Source organism: Chinchilla lanigera, unplaced genomic scaffold, assembly GCF_000276665.1.
Source record: "Chinchilla lanigera isolate Chin_1 unplaced genomic scaffold, ChiLan1.0 scaffold00006, whole genome shotgun sequence".
Lineage (NCBI taxonomy): Eukaryota > Metazoa > Chordata > Mammalia > Rodentia > Chinchillidae > Chinchilla > Chinchilla lanigera.
The window spans coordinates 41,383,337-41,401,478 of record NW_004955407.1 but is presented as its reverse complement, the minus strand read 5'-3'; the positions used below and the strand labels follow the sequence as shown (position 1 = coordinate 41,401,478).

General features: G+C 62.3%; 1 protein-coding gene across 1 annotated transcript in view; it reads left to right on the top strand.

Moving 5' to 3' along the window:
• Agpat3 (1-acylglycerol-3-phosphate O-acyltransferase 3) overlaps nt 1-18,142 on the top strand; it is a gene marked incomplete at its 5' end in the record, with an annotated part of 68,171 nt that overhangs the window by 32,612 nt on the left and 17,417 nt on the right. Inside the window, 1 exon segment of the mRNA XM_005375876.2 lies at nt 15,999-16,225. Within this exon segment, the coding sequence (XP_005375933.1) occupies nt 16,048-16,225 (178 nt within the window).

Genomic DNA, 18,142 nt, shown 5'->3' with positions numbered 1-18,142 from the left:
GGCTGTCCCCGCCCCAGCAGTCCCCAGGGGACTGAGGGACACACGCGCACTGCCCTGTTACCTCTGCCCCAGCACCTGAAAGCGCAGGTGTCTCTGGTGGGGTCCCGGCCTGGCCGCTCGGCAGACTCTGAGGGTGGGCTGAGGCGTCGAGCGTCCCGTGTGTGCGGGGGGGCATGAGGTTTCCTGTGGCCTCTGCCGTGGCCTGCGTGGTGGGCTGCGGGTCCCGGCAGGAGTCCCTGCTCTCCTGTCCCCGGGAAAGGGGAAGATGTGAGCTGGGCAGCGGGCTGCTCCCTGGGGAAAGGTGCGAGGTCGCACTGTGAGGCTGACGGGTGTGTGCTCAGGCGGGACCGTGGGTGCCGGGGAACCAGCCAGACGGCCCTGTGTTGTGTGTGACGCGGAGGTGCCCGAGCTTGTAGCTGATCTCTCGGGTTGCAGCTCCTGTGGGAACTTGTGGGCAGGCTTTTTCCCACCAGGCACAGGGCTGAGTAGGGACCAGCTGGGAGCCAGGCCAGCTGCAGGTGGGGCTGGGACACAGGCAGCAGGTAAACCGGCAAAGGTTAGGGTCAGGGTTAGAGATGCCTGGTGTGGGCGGTTGGAGCTGTTGGTGCCCGGCGCAGGCAGGCTGCTTCTCCGGAGATGGCACATGGGCGCTGCTAGCACTTGGCAGGAGCCTTTGGCAGCCCCGTGCGTCCTTCTTGTCTCCGCATCTGGGTGGACATCGGGTAGGGCAAGAGACCAGGGCTGGGCCCCTGAGCTGGGCAGCGCTGCCTCCCGCGGGCCCCCTGCCCGCCTAAGCCCTGGATTTCTAGCAGGTGACTTTGTGGAAGTAGGTGACCTGGCGCCAGCAGCGAGGCCCAGGCGATTAAGGCCATCCCTTGGCCTGGAGGGGCAGTGGGAGGGGACAGAGGGGTGTCCTCTGCCGAGGTCACCTCCCACCCCTCCTCCATCCCCTGGGCAGGGGAGGCCTCCCTGCTGCTGTGCCCACTCCTGTCCAGCCTGGGCACCAGCTTCCAAGCCAGGCTCTCTGTGTTGCTCCGTGTCCCGAGAGGCACCACATGGTCTCAAGATGCTTCGTTCCAGCTTCAGCTGTCAGGCTCGTCACACCAGGACTCCAAGCCCCAGCGAGGCCCCTTGCTAGCGGGGGAGTCCCAGGACCTCAGGAGGGGTGCAGGGCCCTGTCCGCGGCGGCATCCCCTGCCCTGTGGGGATGCGGGTCAGAGGGTCCGGCGGGGAGGGTGGTTTGACGCTCATGAAATGCCACACTGTATCTTGCGTTTCATGCTTGCTGATATCTGGAAGAGCTGTGCACACCTCCCCAAGCACACTGAGGTCTCCGTCTGTCCAGGCTCCGAGCCGGCTGCTGCTGGCACTGGGAGAATGGTGCTCAGGGGGTCCCAGCACCCCCAGCCTCCAGCCCTGTGTGCTGCAGAGCAGGGTGGGCGGCTCTCTGGGGTCAGGGTCCATGCCCACGGGACCCGGAGAGCCAGGTCTGATGGAAACTTCAGTTGGGGTCTTGTGGAAGTCACCACAAACTGTCAGAAACCTGCCGACAGATTTCAGGTCTGGAATGGGATTTTGTTTGCAAGAATTGCGTCTTAGATAGGAGTTGTCCTGAGGTGAGCTTCAAGCTGGAAGTAGCGGTTACAGAAACACACTGGGGTCACGAGTGAGTCAACATGCGGGGGGCACACACACACACACACACACACACACGCACGCACACACACGGCAGTGTCCTCACACTGCCCTGCGCCTCTGCTTCCTTAACACCCACTGGGGCTCCTGCTTCTCCCCAGGCTGAGTGCTCACCAGTGCCCCGTCCCCGCTGGACTGTGGCTCCGTTTCCAAGGCCACACAGCCAGGGACACAGTTGGCCAAGCTGTCCAGACCTGCAGCACCAGAAACAAGCACATTCTTGTCCACGGCGTGCAGTGCCCCTGCAGCGCCCGCACTGTCCCTCCACCCGGGCGGTGGCCCGCCCACCCCAGAGCCGTGCCGAGCCGCAGCCTGCAGCCTACATGCAGGTTTCCCAACGCAGCCGAGCCCCGGCCGGCCAGCTCTTGGCTCCCACCTGCTGTTTACTCTCTGTTTGGTTCGCTTGGTAACCTGCTCCCGCCCTGTCCCCGTGTGGCCGTGAGGACCTCTCAGCCACCCCTGCAACCCCTGTGGCTATGCTTGTGAAGCCTCTGCTGCCCTCCGAGTGGCCCCTGTGGAGCTGCTCGCAGTGGGGACGGGTTTCCGTGTATGCATCTGCCGGCCGGCCTAAGGTGCTGGAAGGCGGGTCGGTGCCTCTGTCCCTGGCAGAGCTGTGCAGAGCCCTGGGCGTGAGTCTTGCCCATGGTGAGAAGACTGCTTCAGCGAAGGCTTCCCTCAACGGGAGGGAGCTCCTGGAGCCGACTTTTCACATCCAACCTTGGCATCCAGGTGCAGAGGCTGTGTGGGAGGGCGCCTGGCCCCTGAGAACGTTGCAGGCCCACAAGGCCCCAGGAGGGCCAGAGTGTGGGCCGTGTTCCTCCCTGCCATGGTTTCCCTCTGCTGCAGCCTCCAGACTGGGCTTTAGGGTTGAGCTAAATCTGGGTAATAGGCGGGTGAGTGGCATGTCCCCACAGGCTCATTAGCCGGGTAAATGTAGGGGAGGCCCCAGCGTGGTGACAGATGTTCTCCTGAGCACTAAGCCCCAGAGCTACATGCAGGCCGCTGGTGGGGACCTAGCCAGCTGAACTCTGGCTTCACCGGGCCTGTTTCCCAGAGTGTGGGTGCTGAGACCTGGCTGAAGCTGAGGACCGATTGTCCCCAGGACGAGGGGATGAGGGACACCTGTGTCCAGGGTGTCTGGGACCAAATGTGGGGGCACCAAACCCTGGGCAGGAGTGCCAGGGTGTTTCCTGCGAGAGGATCTTGACAGCCACTGAGGGAGGGCAGTGGGGTCCCGCCACCAAGGCTGGCCAGCGTGTCACCAAAGTTGTCATCCAGGGCCCGCAGGGAGGTTATGGGCTGGAGAGGCCGCCCAGCCTTCAGGCTGCGGTCCTGAGCGAGCGTGAGGAGGCCATGGCAGCGGAGGCGGCAGCTGTGGGGATTAGGGACAGGAAAGCCTCAGCAGTGCTGCACTCCGCCCCCGGCACAGCGAGTGGCTGGATGGCGATGGCAGTCTGCCATCCACAGTGGTAGGAGAGCAGACCCAGAAGGGTCCCAAGGAGCCCCAGAAGGGTCGGCTGTACCCGCGTCACCCTGGGCCAGGAGGAGCTGAGCTCAGGGAGGTCAAGACCCGAGACCCCAAGACTCCCACTCTGCACCTGCAGAGGCCAGGAGGAGGAAAAGAGCCGGGAGGGGCGGGAGGTCGGCCCTGCCCCGCTCCCCTCTGCCGCCTGGGCCAGTGCTGCCTCTCAGCTGCATCCTGCGGCTCTTTGTGTGGCCCTCAGGGTCTCAGGCGGCAGCCAGCGCCCAGGAAGAGCAGGCAGGCCCCCTCCGGCTCCGGCATCCCTGAGCCGCCACCTGTGGCAGCTGGGACCCATGGTGTCACTGCAGGCGGGGGTCTCAGAGGCAGTGTGAGGCGGACCTCAGCGGCACAGCCAATCGTGTTTGCCATGTTGAGGGGCACAAGAGGCTGCCCGAGGCTGCATGGGCACCGCCACCCAGGAAGAAGTCGGCCTCCGTGTCTTCCTCTGTCTCTCTGCCTCTCTCACACAGAGTCCTCAGAGTTAAGTGAACATCAGTCCCCTCTCACTGCGCCTTTCTCCTCTGGAGCAGGCTCTGCATGCCGCTCTTTGTGGACAGGAGCCCCTTGGTCGGGGGAGTCACAGCCTCGAGGCCTCCGTCACAGCGGCTCTGAAGCTGCCCGGGCCAGATTCCACCACTTAATGCCGATCTGTCTGCACATGCTGTGTAACAGGTTGCCCGAGGTGGGAACTGCGTGCGTGCAGCCTTGTGCTCCCTGAGGCCTCAACTGGACGTGCATCTTGGACTGTATGGGGCACCTGGGGGCCGCAGGGCCAGCCTGCCCCACCTGAACCACACCAGTTCCATGGGCTGTGGTGGGCAGAAAGGACCGGGTGGCGTCTCGGGGCCCCACCTGGGGTCAGTGTGCCCTGGGCGCCTTGTGACGCTCCTGTTGACAGCGGCTCCCGGGAAAGCCGCTTACTGGATTAGTGGAGCCTGAGCCGGGGAGAGTCCAGCTTCTTGCCTGCTGGGGCGCGTCCTGCTGTCCCCTGGGGGTCCCTGGCGAGGAGGCTGATCTCGAGGCTGACCCTGCTTCCCCGCCAGCTCCTTCTCTGCAAGTTTGAGGGGTGCAGGACGTAGCCGGAAGATGCTGGCCAGCTCCTCCACCTGCCTCTTCTCGGGGCTCTGTGCCGTGCTGGTGGCCGTGGCCTTGGCCTATTACTTCTACTGGTGAGTGTGGCCTGGCTTCTGCTTCCATACGTGCAGCTCGGGACCCTGTCCTTGGGGAGCGGGGGAGGAGCCCCTGGCGCTCCTCACCCTCGGGGCCCGTGGGGGGGGGCCCTCTGATCACTGAAGGCTTCCCCCCTTTTTCTCTTTTCCTTCCCTCCCCCCTTGCCTGCAGTCCTTGAGCACTGGGGATGAAATTCAGCCTCTCACATGTACCCGGCCAGCTGCACCCCAGTACCTTTTTAAAAGAAATTTGTGAGACAGGGTTCTACTCAGTTGCCCAGGCTGATCTTAAAAGTGCTGTCCTCCTGCCTCGGCCTCCTGAGTAGCTGGGGTCACAGCTGAAGATGGCATGGAGGGTCAGTATGTATCTTGGGGACATGGGCGCGGGGCCTTCCTGAGAACTAGTGCCTGGCCCAGGGACGGCCGTGGTCCTCTGCCCGCACCCATCTTTGTCCCACTCCGGCCCCTGTGGGTTCTGGGCCTCCTTTGTAAATTGAGTGCTGGTCAGGTTGGCCCCGTTAGCATGACCTTCCCGAGGAACCACAGGGTCCACGGGGCACCCACAGCCCACCGGGGTCGTGCAGGCTGCTCCGCGTGGGTCCCCAGGCTGTCAGCAGAGTGGCGATGGTGGCACACCGTGGCCGTGAGCAGGCAGGGCTGTGGCCCCGACTATAGGTGTTGTCACAGGGCTGCAGGGACCCTTGGGTGCAGGGCAGGCAGCATGCTAGCTGTAGCCGCCAGATCGGGGCCCGCTTCCCTTGAAGCACCGCAGCCTCCTTACAGAGCTGCTCCCCCAGCGCCGGCTTAGGCTGAGTTCAGGGATCTGCAGCTTCTACTCCGGACCCGTGTGCGCCCCGTGCCCAGGGCGAGGGTCTTTAGGGCCTTTAGGGTTCTTCCTGTGACCCTCAGGTTGATGGGAACATGACTGGGTGCATTTATCAAGCCAAAGGAGAAACGTAGAAGTGTGGGGTGAGGAGGTGCTAGAGGGAAGGGTGCCGGTGAGGGAGTCCCGGGCCTCAGGAGCAGGGCCTAGCGGGGCGTGGGTGTGGGGTGCACTGAGGGCGGCCCACGCAGTGGGACCGCGTCTGCTGTCACTGCTGTGGACCTCACGCTGCCAGAGCCCCACAGGGTGCACGCCGGACCCGGAGAGCAGGCGCACTTTGAGTTGATAAAACGGCAACATAGCCCCGCCCTGCTGCTGCCAGGGCCAGTGCCGCGCCACACCGCGGCACGCCGCAGCACGCGCCGTTGGGGCTGCCCGAGGACGTCGTCCTGGGCCCTGAACAACGGGGACCCTGGGTGGGCTGGCCGGCCATGTCCAGGGCTTGGTGCGTCCTTCCGTTAGGGACAAAGGCAGGAAGAGCCCAGTCATTCTTAAAATTTTAAGTAAATTGACCTTATTGCTGTATCCGTTTGTGCTTTGACTTGAGTATTTCCCTGTTGAAAAAGGGAACCACCTTCTACCACGGAGAGTTGCTGCAGAGGAGACGCCTCAGCAGCCCGTGTGCCGCCCTTCCGGAAGCCCTGCTTCCACCCCTCCCTCCTGGGCCTGGCACACACCCCTGCTGTCCCCGCCATGCGGGCAGAGCCGTCCGCCGTCTCCTGGGGGAAAACGAGCTGGCGCCACAGGCGGTATGGAGTGACCGCAGTGGCTGCGTGGGTGTCTGCGATTAGTGACCACGCCCGCCCCGCATGCCGGTGCGGCTCAGGGCAGGCGACGCCACAGCCTCTGGGCGCAGGGCTGGGGGGTGGCAGGTGGCCGAGCTTGTCTGTTGGAGGTGCCAGGAGCCTTTCTGGGGAGAAGGCGTGGCCATCCCTAGGATGGGCGTGTCCGGGGACCTTGTGCGTTGAGTCCTTTCTTGGGATTAGTGGCTGAATCCTGCAGTTTTAAAAGCACCTCATACGGTCAGTATCCATTATTCGTTGAGAAAATAGCTCCTTCGTTTGCTGACCTGGATCCTGAACTGGCTGACGGGCGGGGGGGTGCAGGCTGTTGACAAGGGCAGGGGGGTGGCTGTGAGGGCACACTGTGCCAGCTGTGACGCGCGGTCTCAAGGCACTCCCACCCCGCCGCTCCTCAGCGCCATCCCAAGCACGGGTAGCAGAGGCAGCTCGCTGACCTCATCCGAGGACGAGACACTGAAACCTTAAATGCTCGTGTCAGGGCTGTGCGGTCTGAGTGCCCCAGCCCCGGCCCCCCAGCGCTGCTTCCCGTGCTGTGCAGGGCAGGCTTCGGGACTGGGGCCTTGGGGAGTGATCCAAGTTGACGGAGACACACACTTTGCAGAAGGACCCAGCTGCTACTCCGGAGCAGCTCATTAAACAGGCTGTAGAGGGTCCTGCCCTGTTGATGACAGTCACACTTGGATCACACTTTCTTTGCGTAGTTCTTTGAAAAAGTTTAACCCCCGCCCCACCTCTCTCTCTGCTGGGGTCTTGCTGTGTCGCCCACACTGGCCTTGAGCTCCTGGGCTTGAGCAGTCCTCCTGTCTCAGCCTCCCTAATAGCTGGGCCCCGCAGCACACGCCACCATGCCCAGCTTTGGTTTTTATTTCTGAGAAAAGAAACACATTCCATTCTTCTATATCACAGACTTGTAGCCCCTTAATTATACTTTTAGTGAACAAAGTCTACTTTTTCTTGAACATAATTTCTCCAACTTCCTGTTCCAAGTTGGCCATGTTCTTTGCAGGCCATCTCTAAAGTTCCTGGGCTTTTTCTTCACAGCAGAATGAAGTCGTTTCTTTTCCCACGTCCTCCTCCTTGTTTGATGCCTTCTAATTTTGCTGGACTGTGTCATTTTCAGGAAAGATGAATAGAAGTTAAAGTCTTTGAACCCTTGTGTGTCTCTTTGAATCCCTTGATGCCCCCGTCATCATTTTTGTCTTCCTGCCTTGTGCACCTCGGGGTCTTGCTAGAGGCCAGTGGTCTCTGCGTGTGGTCAGCGGGGAGAACAGACTCTGGAGCTGTGCTCGGGGTATGCCGGGACTGAGGGCAGGAAGAGGCTTGCAAGGTCAGCCCTCCTTGCAAGGAGTGTAGCCTGCTTCGGCCACACTTCTGTGGGAAGGAAGGGGCCCGGGGAGAGGAGGAGGCTTGCGGGCTCGTCTGCCTCTCCCTGGGACTGGGTCCACACACTGCGCGGCTCATGAAGTGGCCAGGCTTTGGACGGTGCCCTGGTTGAAGGTGCCCATGCACAGATGCCAAGGCGTGGAGCAACTCCGACAGGCCCTCTGTGTCAGGAGCCAGGCTGTTGTACGGGAAGGCGCCTGCTGCAGCAGGGGCATCACTGTCCTGGCTCGGGCGGCAGCCCCATTGTCGGTGTGCATGTACCGTCGGGAAGTCAGTTTAATGTGGGGAAGAGGCAGCTCCTGGTGGCTGTTGTCTCCCATGCATTTTCCATGCACTGCCCCCCCAGCACAGCCCTGTGTGCAGAGTGGGAGGCCAAGGGGGGTTCAGGTAGCACATCCATGGGTACCAAGTGGGGTGTCCCTGAAGCCCGCCCAGCGCTCTGCCACTGTCAGGCCCAGCCTGGGGGTTGCTTGGTGCCCACTGTGTTGCTCCCACGTGCTTTCATCGACTGCCTGGTGAGCCCAGGTATCGGGTGAGCAGTCGCACCCCCAGGGCTCCCTGGAAGCCGGGCCTGTGGGAGGAAGTCCAGTCTGCAGGAGGAAGCCGGGCCCTGGTGCCCATGCCGTGGAGAGGTGGTGCAGCGTGGCATGGCGCGGACAGAGCTGTGCCCCCCAGTCACTGCCGCAGCCCTGCCCTGCCAGCCCTTGTCCCCGGATAGAGCCCACATTCCCAGCCCCCCTTCCCCGTGTCTCCGTCCCCGATGTGCCCGAGCTCCCCCACAGCTGTGCCTGGAGTCCCCCTGCTCAGTCTTTCGGTGGAGCAGGGGGTGCCCCGGGAGGAGGCGAGGGGGCGCTGCATTGGGGTGCGCCCGGTGGCCCCACTGATCTCTGCCCTTAGAAAAGCTGGACAGGAGGTCAGCAAGGTCCGGAGGCCAGGCGGGTGCAGGATGAGACAGCAGGAGCTATGGGGCAGCACCATCCTGCCATCTGACACCACCCAGGGGCACAGTGCCCACCGCCAGATTGGTGAAGCTAAGCCACGGGGCCATGCGGGGGAGGCCTGCGCCGCAGCCCCAGCCCCGCTCCTGACCTTTCACCCACCTGGCACACTGGCTGTGTCCCTGCTCCGGGACGTGGCAGAGCCGTCACTGGCTGTCCCGTGTCCTGCTGGCTGCTGGGAAGAAGGCCGCCGGTCCCTCAGCCGGGGCGCTGGATGCTCCAAGCCCAACACCGAGGGAGAGAAGGACGGAGAAGAGGGGGTAAGGGGCCCATGCGGCCCGCGGTCCCGGCCGCAGCTGGGGACAGCACTCACTTAGAAAGGGACTTGAGGGGCAGGCCCGGGCCCGCTGAGGGTCCTCCGTGAGCGGCACTGGCTGAGCGGGGAGACAGCCAAGACTGTTGCCCCAACATGGAAAGCCAGGCTGGTGGGGGGCGGCGGGGGGCAGGCGGGGGGCAGGCGGCGGGGGTGTGCATGCAGCACTCATCCTCGGTGCCCCAGCTCGGCCTCCATGGCTGGGGTCCGTGCGTAAACCTCAGAGCCAAGCTGCAGGCTGGGGTCAGCACCTTGGGCTTTGGGGAAGGAAAAGGAAAGAGGACGGTAAGAAGCGGGTGAATTCCTGTGGAAAGGAAGGAAGGAAACAGGAAGGGCTCAGGCCTTGATTTATGTCGGTTTCCAAAATCAGCTCTCCAGGGCAGGTGGGCAGGGAGGTGCTTGGGCTGCCATCCGCATCGGCGGCACTGCCGCCCCCCTGGCCCTCCCGGGAGGGTGCAGGCAGGGAGAGAGGCCCTGTCCTCTTGGTCCTTGCAGTCCCGCCTTCCCGGGGAGACACGGGGCGGCCGTGTTAATGGAAGATGTGTCGTGCTGTCTGGGTGACATGGCCACTCTCGCCACTCCACCCCCTACCCTGCCTTCCTGACGACAGCTTAGAAACTGTTCCTGGGCCGGGGATACAGCTCAGTGGCACAAGAACCTCCCTAGCAAGCACAAGGTCCTGAGTTCGATTTCTGGTACCAAGAAGAGAAAAAAAAAAAGAGACTTTTCCTCCACAGCCACTCAGGCAGGGAATACCATGCGATGCCAGGTGCGCCAGCTGCGTCCTAACCCTCAGGGCCCAGCCTGGGCACCTCCCCCGGCACCCAGGTCTGGCTGCTGAGGGCCGAGTGCGTGACACTGCCCACTCCCCCACCATGAGGGTTCCGCGGAAAGCACCTCGCTTGTTCTGAGAATGCTGTCCCACTGTGTGTCGTAGTCCGTCCCGTGGTGCTGTGCCACTCTGGTCTCTAAAGACCGTGTTCTGCCTAAGGTCTGTGTGCCCCGTGCCCCGCACTGCTTGCTGTCCACATCCCCAAGTGCGTCCAGCTGACACTCTCGGGTCTCCCGGTGTCTCCACAGCACCTGGGTCTGGGGTTCCAGAGAAGCCACAGCAGGACGCTGCCCTGGAAGTGGGGTCCCGTCTGTCTCCGCCCCCTGCGCCGCTCTCCCAGGATTCCGGGGTGCAGGTTGTCCTGCAGCCTTCGTCACTCACAGATGGAAGGGCCTGAAGCTGCAGTGTGCCGGGCTCTCCAGCCCCTCCCCTTTTTGCAGTACTGGGGATTGAGCGCAGGGTCTTCGCACTGAGCCACATCCCCACCCTTGTCATTTTTTATTTTGCCTCCTGGCTCAGCCTCTCAGAGTACTGGGGTGACAGGTGTGTGCCACGGCGCCTGGCTTGCCAGTCCGTGTTCATGCCACGAGGATGGGAGTGACAGGCTTTTCACATGCCGGCGCAACTGGAGCCCCACTTCCCACACAGCTCTGTAAGGGGGAAAGTACGTGTAGGGAGCTCCTTCGCGCCGGCGACCAGTGACAGGCACCCTGTGATGCCCGCTGTGTCTCAGAGCAAGGGACATGAGAACGTGCAGCCCAGCGTGAGGCAGTGGTGACTGTCCCAAGTGTGCGCGTGCACGGGTGTGTCTGTGAATGAGTGCACACACTGTGCTTGTGAGCCCACAACCTTCTGCTAGTCCCGCACTGCCCTGGTGTGAGGAGCACTGCCTCGCCCAGGTAGCTGTCACAGGCCCATTGTGCAGTCATCAACCCTGGGAGCCGTGCACGGCCCTCCACCCTCACCCGCATCGCCCCATTCAGCAGGACACCATCAGAACACCCTGCAGCTCAGAGGTTGGGGTAGGTGGGGGTTGGGGTCCTCCACCAGCTGCCTTCTCAGTGGCACTGGGGCCTGTTCTGTGCTGAGGTCTGTGACCCCCACCTCCACACGGCATGGGCCCTCCTTGCTGAGATTCACGGGGTGGCAGTGCCCACTGCTACCTTGCTGTTACTCCCGCTGCTTTCGGGTACCATGTCCGGTGTGTCCTGGGAGCTGGGGGCCCCTGGTACCCCCTCACCACATGCAGAGTCCTGTGTGCGCTGGGCAGGACTTGTCCTCGGCAAGGTGTCTTGGCCTCCCCAGGGCCGTGGCTCATGACAGGGACGTAGATCGCCACCCCGCGTCACCATGTGCGCCGAGGGCACGGGAGCCTTGTACATTGCAGGCACAACCCGGCACTTGTGTCTCGCACACTGGACCTGTGAGTGACAGCGTGACAGCGATGGCCCCACCCGCTGCCCACACGCATGCTGCTCTGCCCACCCCTTCTCCCGCCTCGCCCCAGAGGGGCCTCTGACTGTCCCCTGCCCTTGGAGCCTCCCCTGGCTGGAGCTGCCTGCGTGGCCACCCGGCCAGCTGCTCCAGGGGGGCACGAGGCAGCCTGTGGGGTACAGCTCAGGCTGGGGCTCCAATGGCAGAAGCCGGGGCATGCGCTGCTGTCCCCAGCCAGGGTGGTATGAGGCAGGTCAGGGGTCAGGCGGGCCTTGGGCTGTCGTTAATTGTGCCTGTTTGTCCGTGGATGGAGAGAGAGACTGTAAGAGAATCTAAGTGATGCAAAGAGATTCCCAGGCAGAGTGAGTGGTTCCCAGTTCATCCTCTATTTTATTTCCCTCGGCAGCAGAAATGGCAAGTTCCGTGGCCCGTGGAAGGTGCGTGTGTGGTGCGCAGCCCAGGCCGGACCTCAGGACGGTGTGGGGCTACCTGTCTCGGGTGTGGGGCTCGGATGGTGTCTGGCTTGGAGCGTGGGCCCAGGCGGAGCCGTGCGGGGTGTGCAGGCCTGGAGGCACCAGAGCCGGGACGGGACGAGGCCCTGCCCTTCCTGCCCTTGGTGTGCTTGGCTCCGCCTTCTGTCCACCTGTTAGGGAACTGCGGGGTTTGCATGTTGGTTCTGACGTCGGAGGGATCTAACAGGCCTTGGCTGTATTTATGGATGGCTTCTGATCTTGTGCCACCTCAGGACTAGTGAGACGAGACCCCCCTTCGCGGACACTGGGCTCTGTGGTCAGCAGTCTGGGTTCTTCCGGGCTCCCTGGGACCAGTCCTGTCTACCAGCAGCCTGGACCCCCAGCTGAGACAGCCTGGTCCGTCTCCCTGTGGTCCCATTGTGCCAGGCCAAGCCCAGCTTCCTTGATTGATGGCTGGGGGATGTGGGGAGTGTGTGGGCCTCTGGAGGCCGCCAGAAGTCACCGGCACCACTTCCTCCATGCGAGCTCGTGCCATGGGCCTGTGGCCTGCCTCCCTTCCAGGGCTGGAGAGCATGGTGTGGCCCACCCAGGACATGTGTGGGACCCCGCTGAGCAGCTCTGCTCTGGGTCCTGCCTTTGCGGTGACTCCTGCGCCTGCCTTCGTTCCTGTGTGGGGTCCTCTCCCTGGGGCGAGCACGCCCTCCTCTGCCCGGTGACTTGCGCGTGCGTTGGGCTGTGAGCCAGCACCCCAGTTGCTGCAGAGGAACCCCAGCCCTTTCCACCTGCCCAGCGGGTGGCCAGGTGCCAGTGACCCGGAGCTGCTACGTGTAAGAGCGGAAGTTCCCCCGGTCATTGTCCCATTTTACTGGGTCCAGCAAGCTGTCGCCTCTCGCCTGTCAATAGAGTGACCCTCTGGGGCCAGGGACACACACCGCCATCTGCAAGCAGCGGTCATTTTCCCTCCTGCATTCCACACGAGGACCGGGCTGGGCTGGATTTGCGCGGCTGCCAGAGAATTCACCCAAGGACCAAGCTTTGCCCTTCAAGCCTCCAAAATAGGATTGTGCTTGCTTCCTGTGGAATTCTGGTTGAGCTCATTTAAAAATACCTTCCCTGCCCCAGAGCTGTGGGGTAGCCTGGTGAGGGGACGGGGCCTGTGGCGCAGTGTCCCTGGGGCGCCAGCCTGCCCTGCCCGAGCCTCGCAGCGGCGCCATCTCCTGCCTGCTGTGTCCCCTCCACCGCCTCCCACTTGCCAGAACCAGCCACGGCCCCTCCCGCCTCCCTCCTTCCCCTCCTCCCTTCTGCTGGCAGTGCTGGGGATCGAGCCAGGCCCTTGCCGCTGAGCGCCGTCCTCAGCCCGCTTTCCACTTTTCACTTTGAGGCGGGGCTCCCTGCGTTGTCCAGGGTGGACTCCTCAGCGTCCCAGAGTGCTGGGATCACAGGTGTGCGCCAACACACCTGACTGAGGAATTTTACTTTATACTGCAGCAGATGGCAAGCCCTTTAGACCAGCTTGGTCCTGACTACCCCAGGATTGCCTGGTGACGCTGTCAGGCCCTCAGCCGGCAACAGAGGTGACCGCACGTCAGCCTCCATGAGGTTTGCCTGGTGGCCCTGCAGTTTCATTGGTCAGGGACGTTGCAGCTACAGTGACAGGAGGAGCCAGCACGCCACGCCACGTCAGGTGGAAGGCCGTCCTTCAGGGCCGCCTGAAGACCTCAGAGCCTTCAACTCAGAGAGTTGGCGTGTCCTGGGCTGAGGGAGGAGAGAGGCCCGTGGTCAGATACCACGTGACCCTCCACTGTGACTGCGGGGACGCCTGGAGCTGGAACGCAGCGGGACATGCGGCACATGGCGGCTGTGTGGCGTTCCAGGGTGTGGCCGCAGTGTGGCCGGGAGGCTGTCCTGACTGGGACAGAGGGTGGCGGTACAGGTGCAGAGCGTCCTGTGTGCCGGACACAGGCAGTGAGTTTCAGGTGTTTCCATATTGGGCCGGGGAGACCTTCTGGGGAGACCAAGCCCCAGCACAGAAGGGCGATGAGGGGCTTTGACCCGTGCCGACGGTGACCGCCAGGCCACCAGGGCTGGCTGCACTGAAGAGGTGACAGCGGCGCCTCACAAAGGCATTTTTGCAATGGAGAAGAATTTATACCCACTGCACATCTAACCTTGGGTTTCAAGAACAGAGAAGTCAACTTAAAACTGTCGGGGGAGAGCTTTTAAAAAATTGCTCTAAGAGGTGCCTGAGCAGTCCCCCTCTGGGGGACACTGAGAGGCCGCCCGAAGGGCTCGGGGCCGACTGGCAGCGCGGGGCTGCAGTTAGCGAGCTGGGTGTGTGGCCCCGTCCTGGAGCCCCGGGGCAGAGGATGAGCCCTCAGAAAGCAGCCGCGCTCTGGGTGGGGACGGAGGGCGCTTCCTCCTCCTCCACGTCAGTGTGATTGTGCGCGATGGCTTGATGAGGATCCTTTTTACAAACGAGATTCTTGTTTCCCAGCGGCAGGGGTGGAGCCGGCAGGGTTGGCGTGGGGCCAGATTGGCCCTCTGCTGGCTTCTCGGGGCCTCGTGCCAGGGCCGGATTCCCCAGGTTGCAGGGTCAGAGGGCAGCCGCTGCCTGGCCAGGTGCCAGGTGATGGCTCCGAGGTGGCCCAGCCCCAGCACATCCCAGGGTAGAGAAGGAGCCGGGTGACGCTGCGGTGCCCCAGGGCCCTGCCTCCTGGGTGGCTTGGTCAGGAGCGTGTTCTAGGGGCCTAACAGCCCAGACTGGGATCCCGCTCCCTGCTGCCCCCATGTGGTTGTGTGCCGGCAACTCAGCTGCTGGGCTGGGCCAGAGGACGTCACCCACGGAGGGCACCGTGGGCCATGTGTGGGACAGACTTGGGACGTGGTGAGGTCCTGAACTGCTCTCATCCCCCCTTTCTATTTTTGTCCTCTGTTTAGAGCTGTTAGTTTCTGCAGCTGCTTCAGGAGTTACCAAGCTCTATGATATAAATCAGTTAATAGCTAATTCAGTCTCCAGGGTCAGCAGGGCTGTGGCCACCTGGAGGGTCAGGGCCTGGAAGGCCTGCTGGGTGGGTCCCTCATTAGCAGGACCTGTCACTCACTCGTCCCCAGGCCGTACAAGCAATGACTTACCTGGACATAACCAAGGCATCCCTTGGCCAGTCTGTCCTGGGCAGGTCACCACGCAGCACGCAGTGGGGCCCCAGCCCAGCGTGGCAGGGAGCACCCTCCCGTGCCCAGGGCAGGGAGCTGGGTTGTGCACATCTCCAGGCAGAGGGCAGAGTGGTGCCCAGGGCGGCACAGGCAGCGGGTACCCACAGAGGGCTCTGCTGGTGCCCTGGGCCTGGCTCCTTGGTGCCAGGCGCACCCTTGGGCACAGGGCACGGGCCGGGCCGGGGTTGAGGGCCCCTGCTGTTCCTGCTCCATGTGCTCAGCATCACAGGGCAGTGCCCCGCCGAGGTGGGAGCTGCCAGCCTCCCTGGCCCCTGGGGGCACCGCAAAGGGCTGGCCTCCTGGGCTTCCCCAGCCAGAGCAGAGGCTGTCTGTCACTTAGGCTGCATGGCAGTGTGGGTGAGGGGGTGGCGTGTGATGGGTCTGCTCCTGCAGAGGCTTTCAGCTTTCTTCCTTTTTTTGGTACCGGGAATTGAACTCAAGACCTTGCGCTTGCCAGACAGGTGCTTGTGCCACTGAGCTATATCCTGGTGTTGATCTTTCTGCAATGGTGCTGAGCGGATAAAATAACCCCACAGAGGAGGCTCGCGCTGTCAACTTGGGCGCATCCTTCTGTCTCGTTCTTGTTCTTGTTAGTGTGAGAGAGTGTGCGCACATGCGTGTAGCATGTCTGTGTGTGCGCAGCATGAGGACATATGTATGGTGCATGTGCTGACAGTGTGCTGTCAGGGTGTGTGTGATGTTAGTGGTGTGTGGTGGTAGCGTGTCGGGTTGTGTGCGGTGTTAACACGTTGGGTGTATGTGTAGGTTAGTGTGTTGGGGAGTGTGGTGTTAGCATGTCAGTTTACATTCATGTGGTGGTAGCGTTGGTGTGTGGTGGTGTGTGAGTGTGTCAGTGCTGTGTGATGCTGGCGTGTCAGTGGTGTATGTGGTTGTAGTGTGTTGGTGTATGTGTGTGATGTCATGTTAGTGTGTTGATATGCTGCAGTGCAGTGTCACCTTGTTGGTGTGTGTGATGTATGTGGTTAGGATTGGGGTCCGCATGTTGGGATGTGGCATGGCATCAGTGGGTGACTGGGCATGCATGCTGTGTGGTGTTAGTGAGTGGGGGCTGTGTGTGTTTTGTGTGTGGCGTGGTACTGGCATGTTGGGGTTTGGCGTGACATCAGTGAGTGAGCACGGCATGTGGCGATATGCACACAGGCCGTGTGTGTGTGTGTGTGTGTGTGTGTGTGTGTGTGTGTGTGTCAGGAGGGCCACAGTCCCAGGGCAGGCATAGGGTCCTCCACCCGCACGCCCGCTGACCGCCTGCCTCCCTGCAGGACGGCTGTCCTCAGCGAGGGCCCCTGTGCCCGGCCCTGAGCGTGCGCCATGGGCCTGCTCGCCTACCTGAAGACGCAGTTCGCCGTGCACCTGCTCATCGGCTTCGTCTTCGTGGTCAGCGGGCTGGCCATCAACTTCATGCAGCTGTGCACGCTGGTCCTGTGGCCCATCAACAAGCAGCTCTACCGCCGCCTCAACTGCCGCCTGGCCTACTCGCTCTGGAGCCGTGAGTGTCCCGCCCTCCCACCCTGCCCCTGTGGCCCCTGGCACAGGTGGGCACTACTGGGCACCAGGGAGCCCGCGCTGGTAGGGCCGGCCTGGTTGGGCCCTGGGTATCCCAGGTGGGGCCGTCTGAACCGTGGACCTGGCAGTTTCCTGTCGTTCAGCCCGGGGCTGTGGATGAAACCCAAAGTATAGATCAATCAAAGAGCAAACCAGATAACAGAAAGCAGGGGTAGATCTGCCTGCGGGGAGGGAGCGTGACGTGGAGGAGGGTCGGAGGGGCGAGGAGGGGCTGGAGAAAGAGAAGCTGTGTGATCCACATGCACCGGCGCCCACAAGGAGGGCAGCCATTACTGCTGCAAACCCCGACCAATGAAAACAGGCAGACAGAAGCCTGGGAGCAGTCAGCTCCGTCACCGCGGGTTGCCAGCCCAGCCTCAGGCACACACTAGGGCACCGACTATAGCCAGGTTTGGGGCCTCCCACTCCATCACACAGGGGCAGATGAATAGGGTTAATAATATCCCTTAGTTATTGCGGGCTGATCAGGTCCACAATCTCCCGAATGAGCGTATGGTGAAGGCTAAATAAAAAGGGGCAAATGCAATGATTTCAGGGCTCCAGGAGGATTAAAGACCTCTCACAGAATTCAAGGTTCTTGGGGCTAAGACCAAGACCTTCTCTGGGTGGCCTGTATTTATTTGGTTATCAGAAGAAGGGAGGGGAATAGTTAAGAAGGGTGGAGTCACTCAAGGACTTCTCCAAGTAAAGTATTAAACTAATCCTTAATAAAGATTAAGTTAATCCACCCAGGAGTGAGATGCCTGAGGCTACAGTCTTCATCTAGTTGAGATGGGATCCAGGTGTCCTTGGCTGTGATCTTGCCTTATCCTTTGAGGCTTTCTATCTTCATCCACCATCACAGCCCTTAGTAGGGATCTGTGACTCACAGAGGTTCACTTACTATGAGTCCACTGCCCATCTCCAGACAAGGAGCCTAGGCCTGGGACAGACTCACAAGTGAACATGAAAAGCCAATTAATTTGAGTCCTGCTCAGGTCTGCTTCATAGTGGTCTCCATCACAAGTGTGCATGTCCAAAAGCCTGTGGGTGACCCCACTGTCCACCTGCACATGAGGGGGCTACCCAAGGGTGCACTGAGTGACCAGTGCATCCCTGGAGGGCAGTGCGGAGTCTCCATCCACAGCCCCAGCCCAGCTCCTCCAGGACACCATGAGGCAAGCACACTGAGCACGCAGACCAGCACCCGCCCTGGAGACCCTCATCCGCCGTGTCTGTCTCCTCACAGAGCTGGCAGTGACCTCCTCCGCTTCACGAGACCAAGCACGAAATGTCCCTCGGGCGGAGCCACCCAGGCCACACAGGCCCCCTGCGGATGGAGAGCCACCCTGCAGGCTCACTGAGTGGGAGAGGAAGGAGCCTAACAGTACCTGGGATGCTCCCTCCCTCACACCTGGTTCTGTGCAAGCCCCTCGGTGTCGCGTGCAGAGCCCGCCCGGAGATGGGCACCGAGGGCACTGTGCCTGAGGAGTGGGCACGGGAGGCCTCACCGTCCTCCACACAGCCCCACCACTGGACCTCTGCCGCCGTCTGCCCACCCTGCGTCCTCCCGCCCGCCGACTCAGGAGTGGCGGCGTCCGTGTCCCCTCAAGGGCTTCAGAGTCCAGGCCTGCAGTGTGGCAGCCATGGCTCCTACGTGGTTTCTTTCCATTTCTACCGAGGAGCTGAGTGGCATCCCCCACTTCCAACAGTCTCCACAGCTGTGGAACAGCCAGACCTTCTCAGCAGAACCCTGGCGCTAAGGGAGGAGGGGCTGCAGAAGTGGGTGACGTGGTCGCCTCCAGAGCCTTGACGGCGGCTGCCAGGAAAGGAGGCCGAGTCAGTCTGCGCCGTGCCCTTG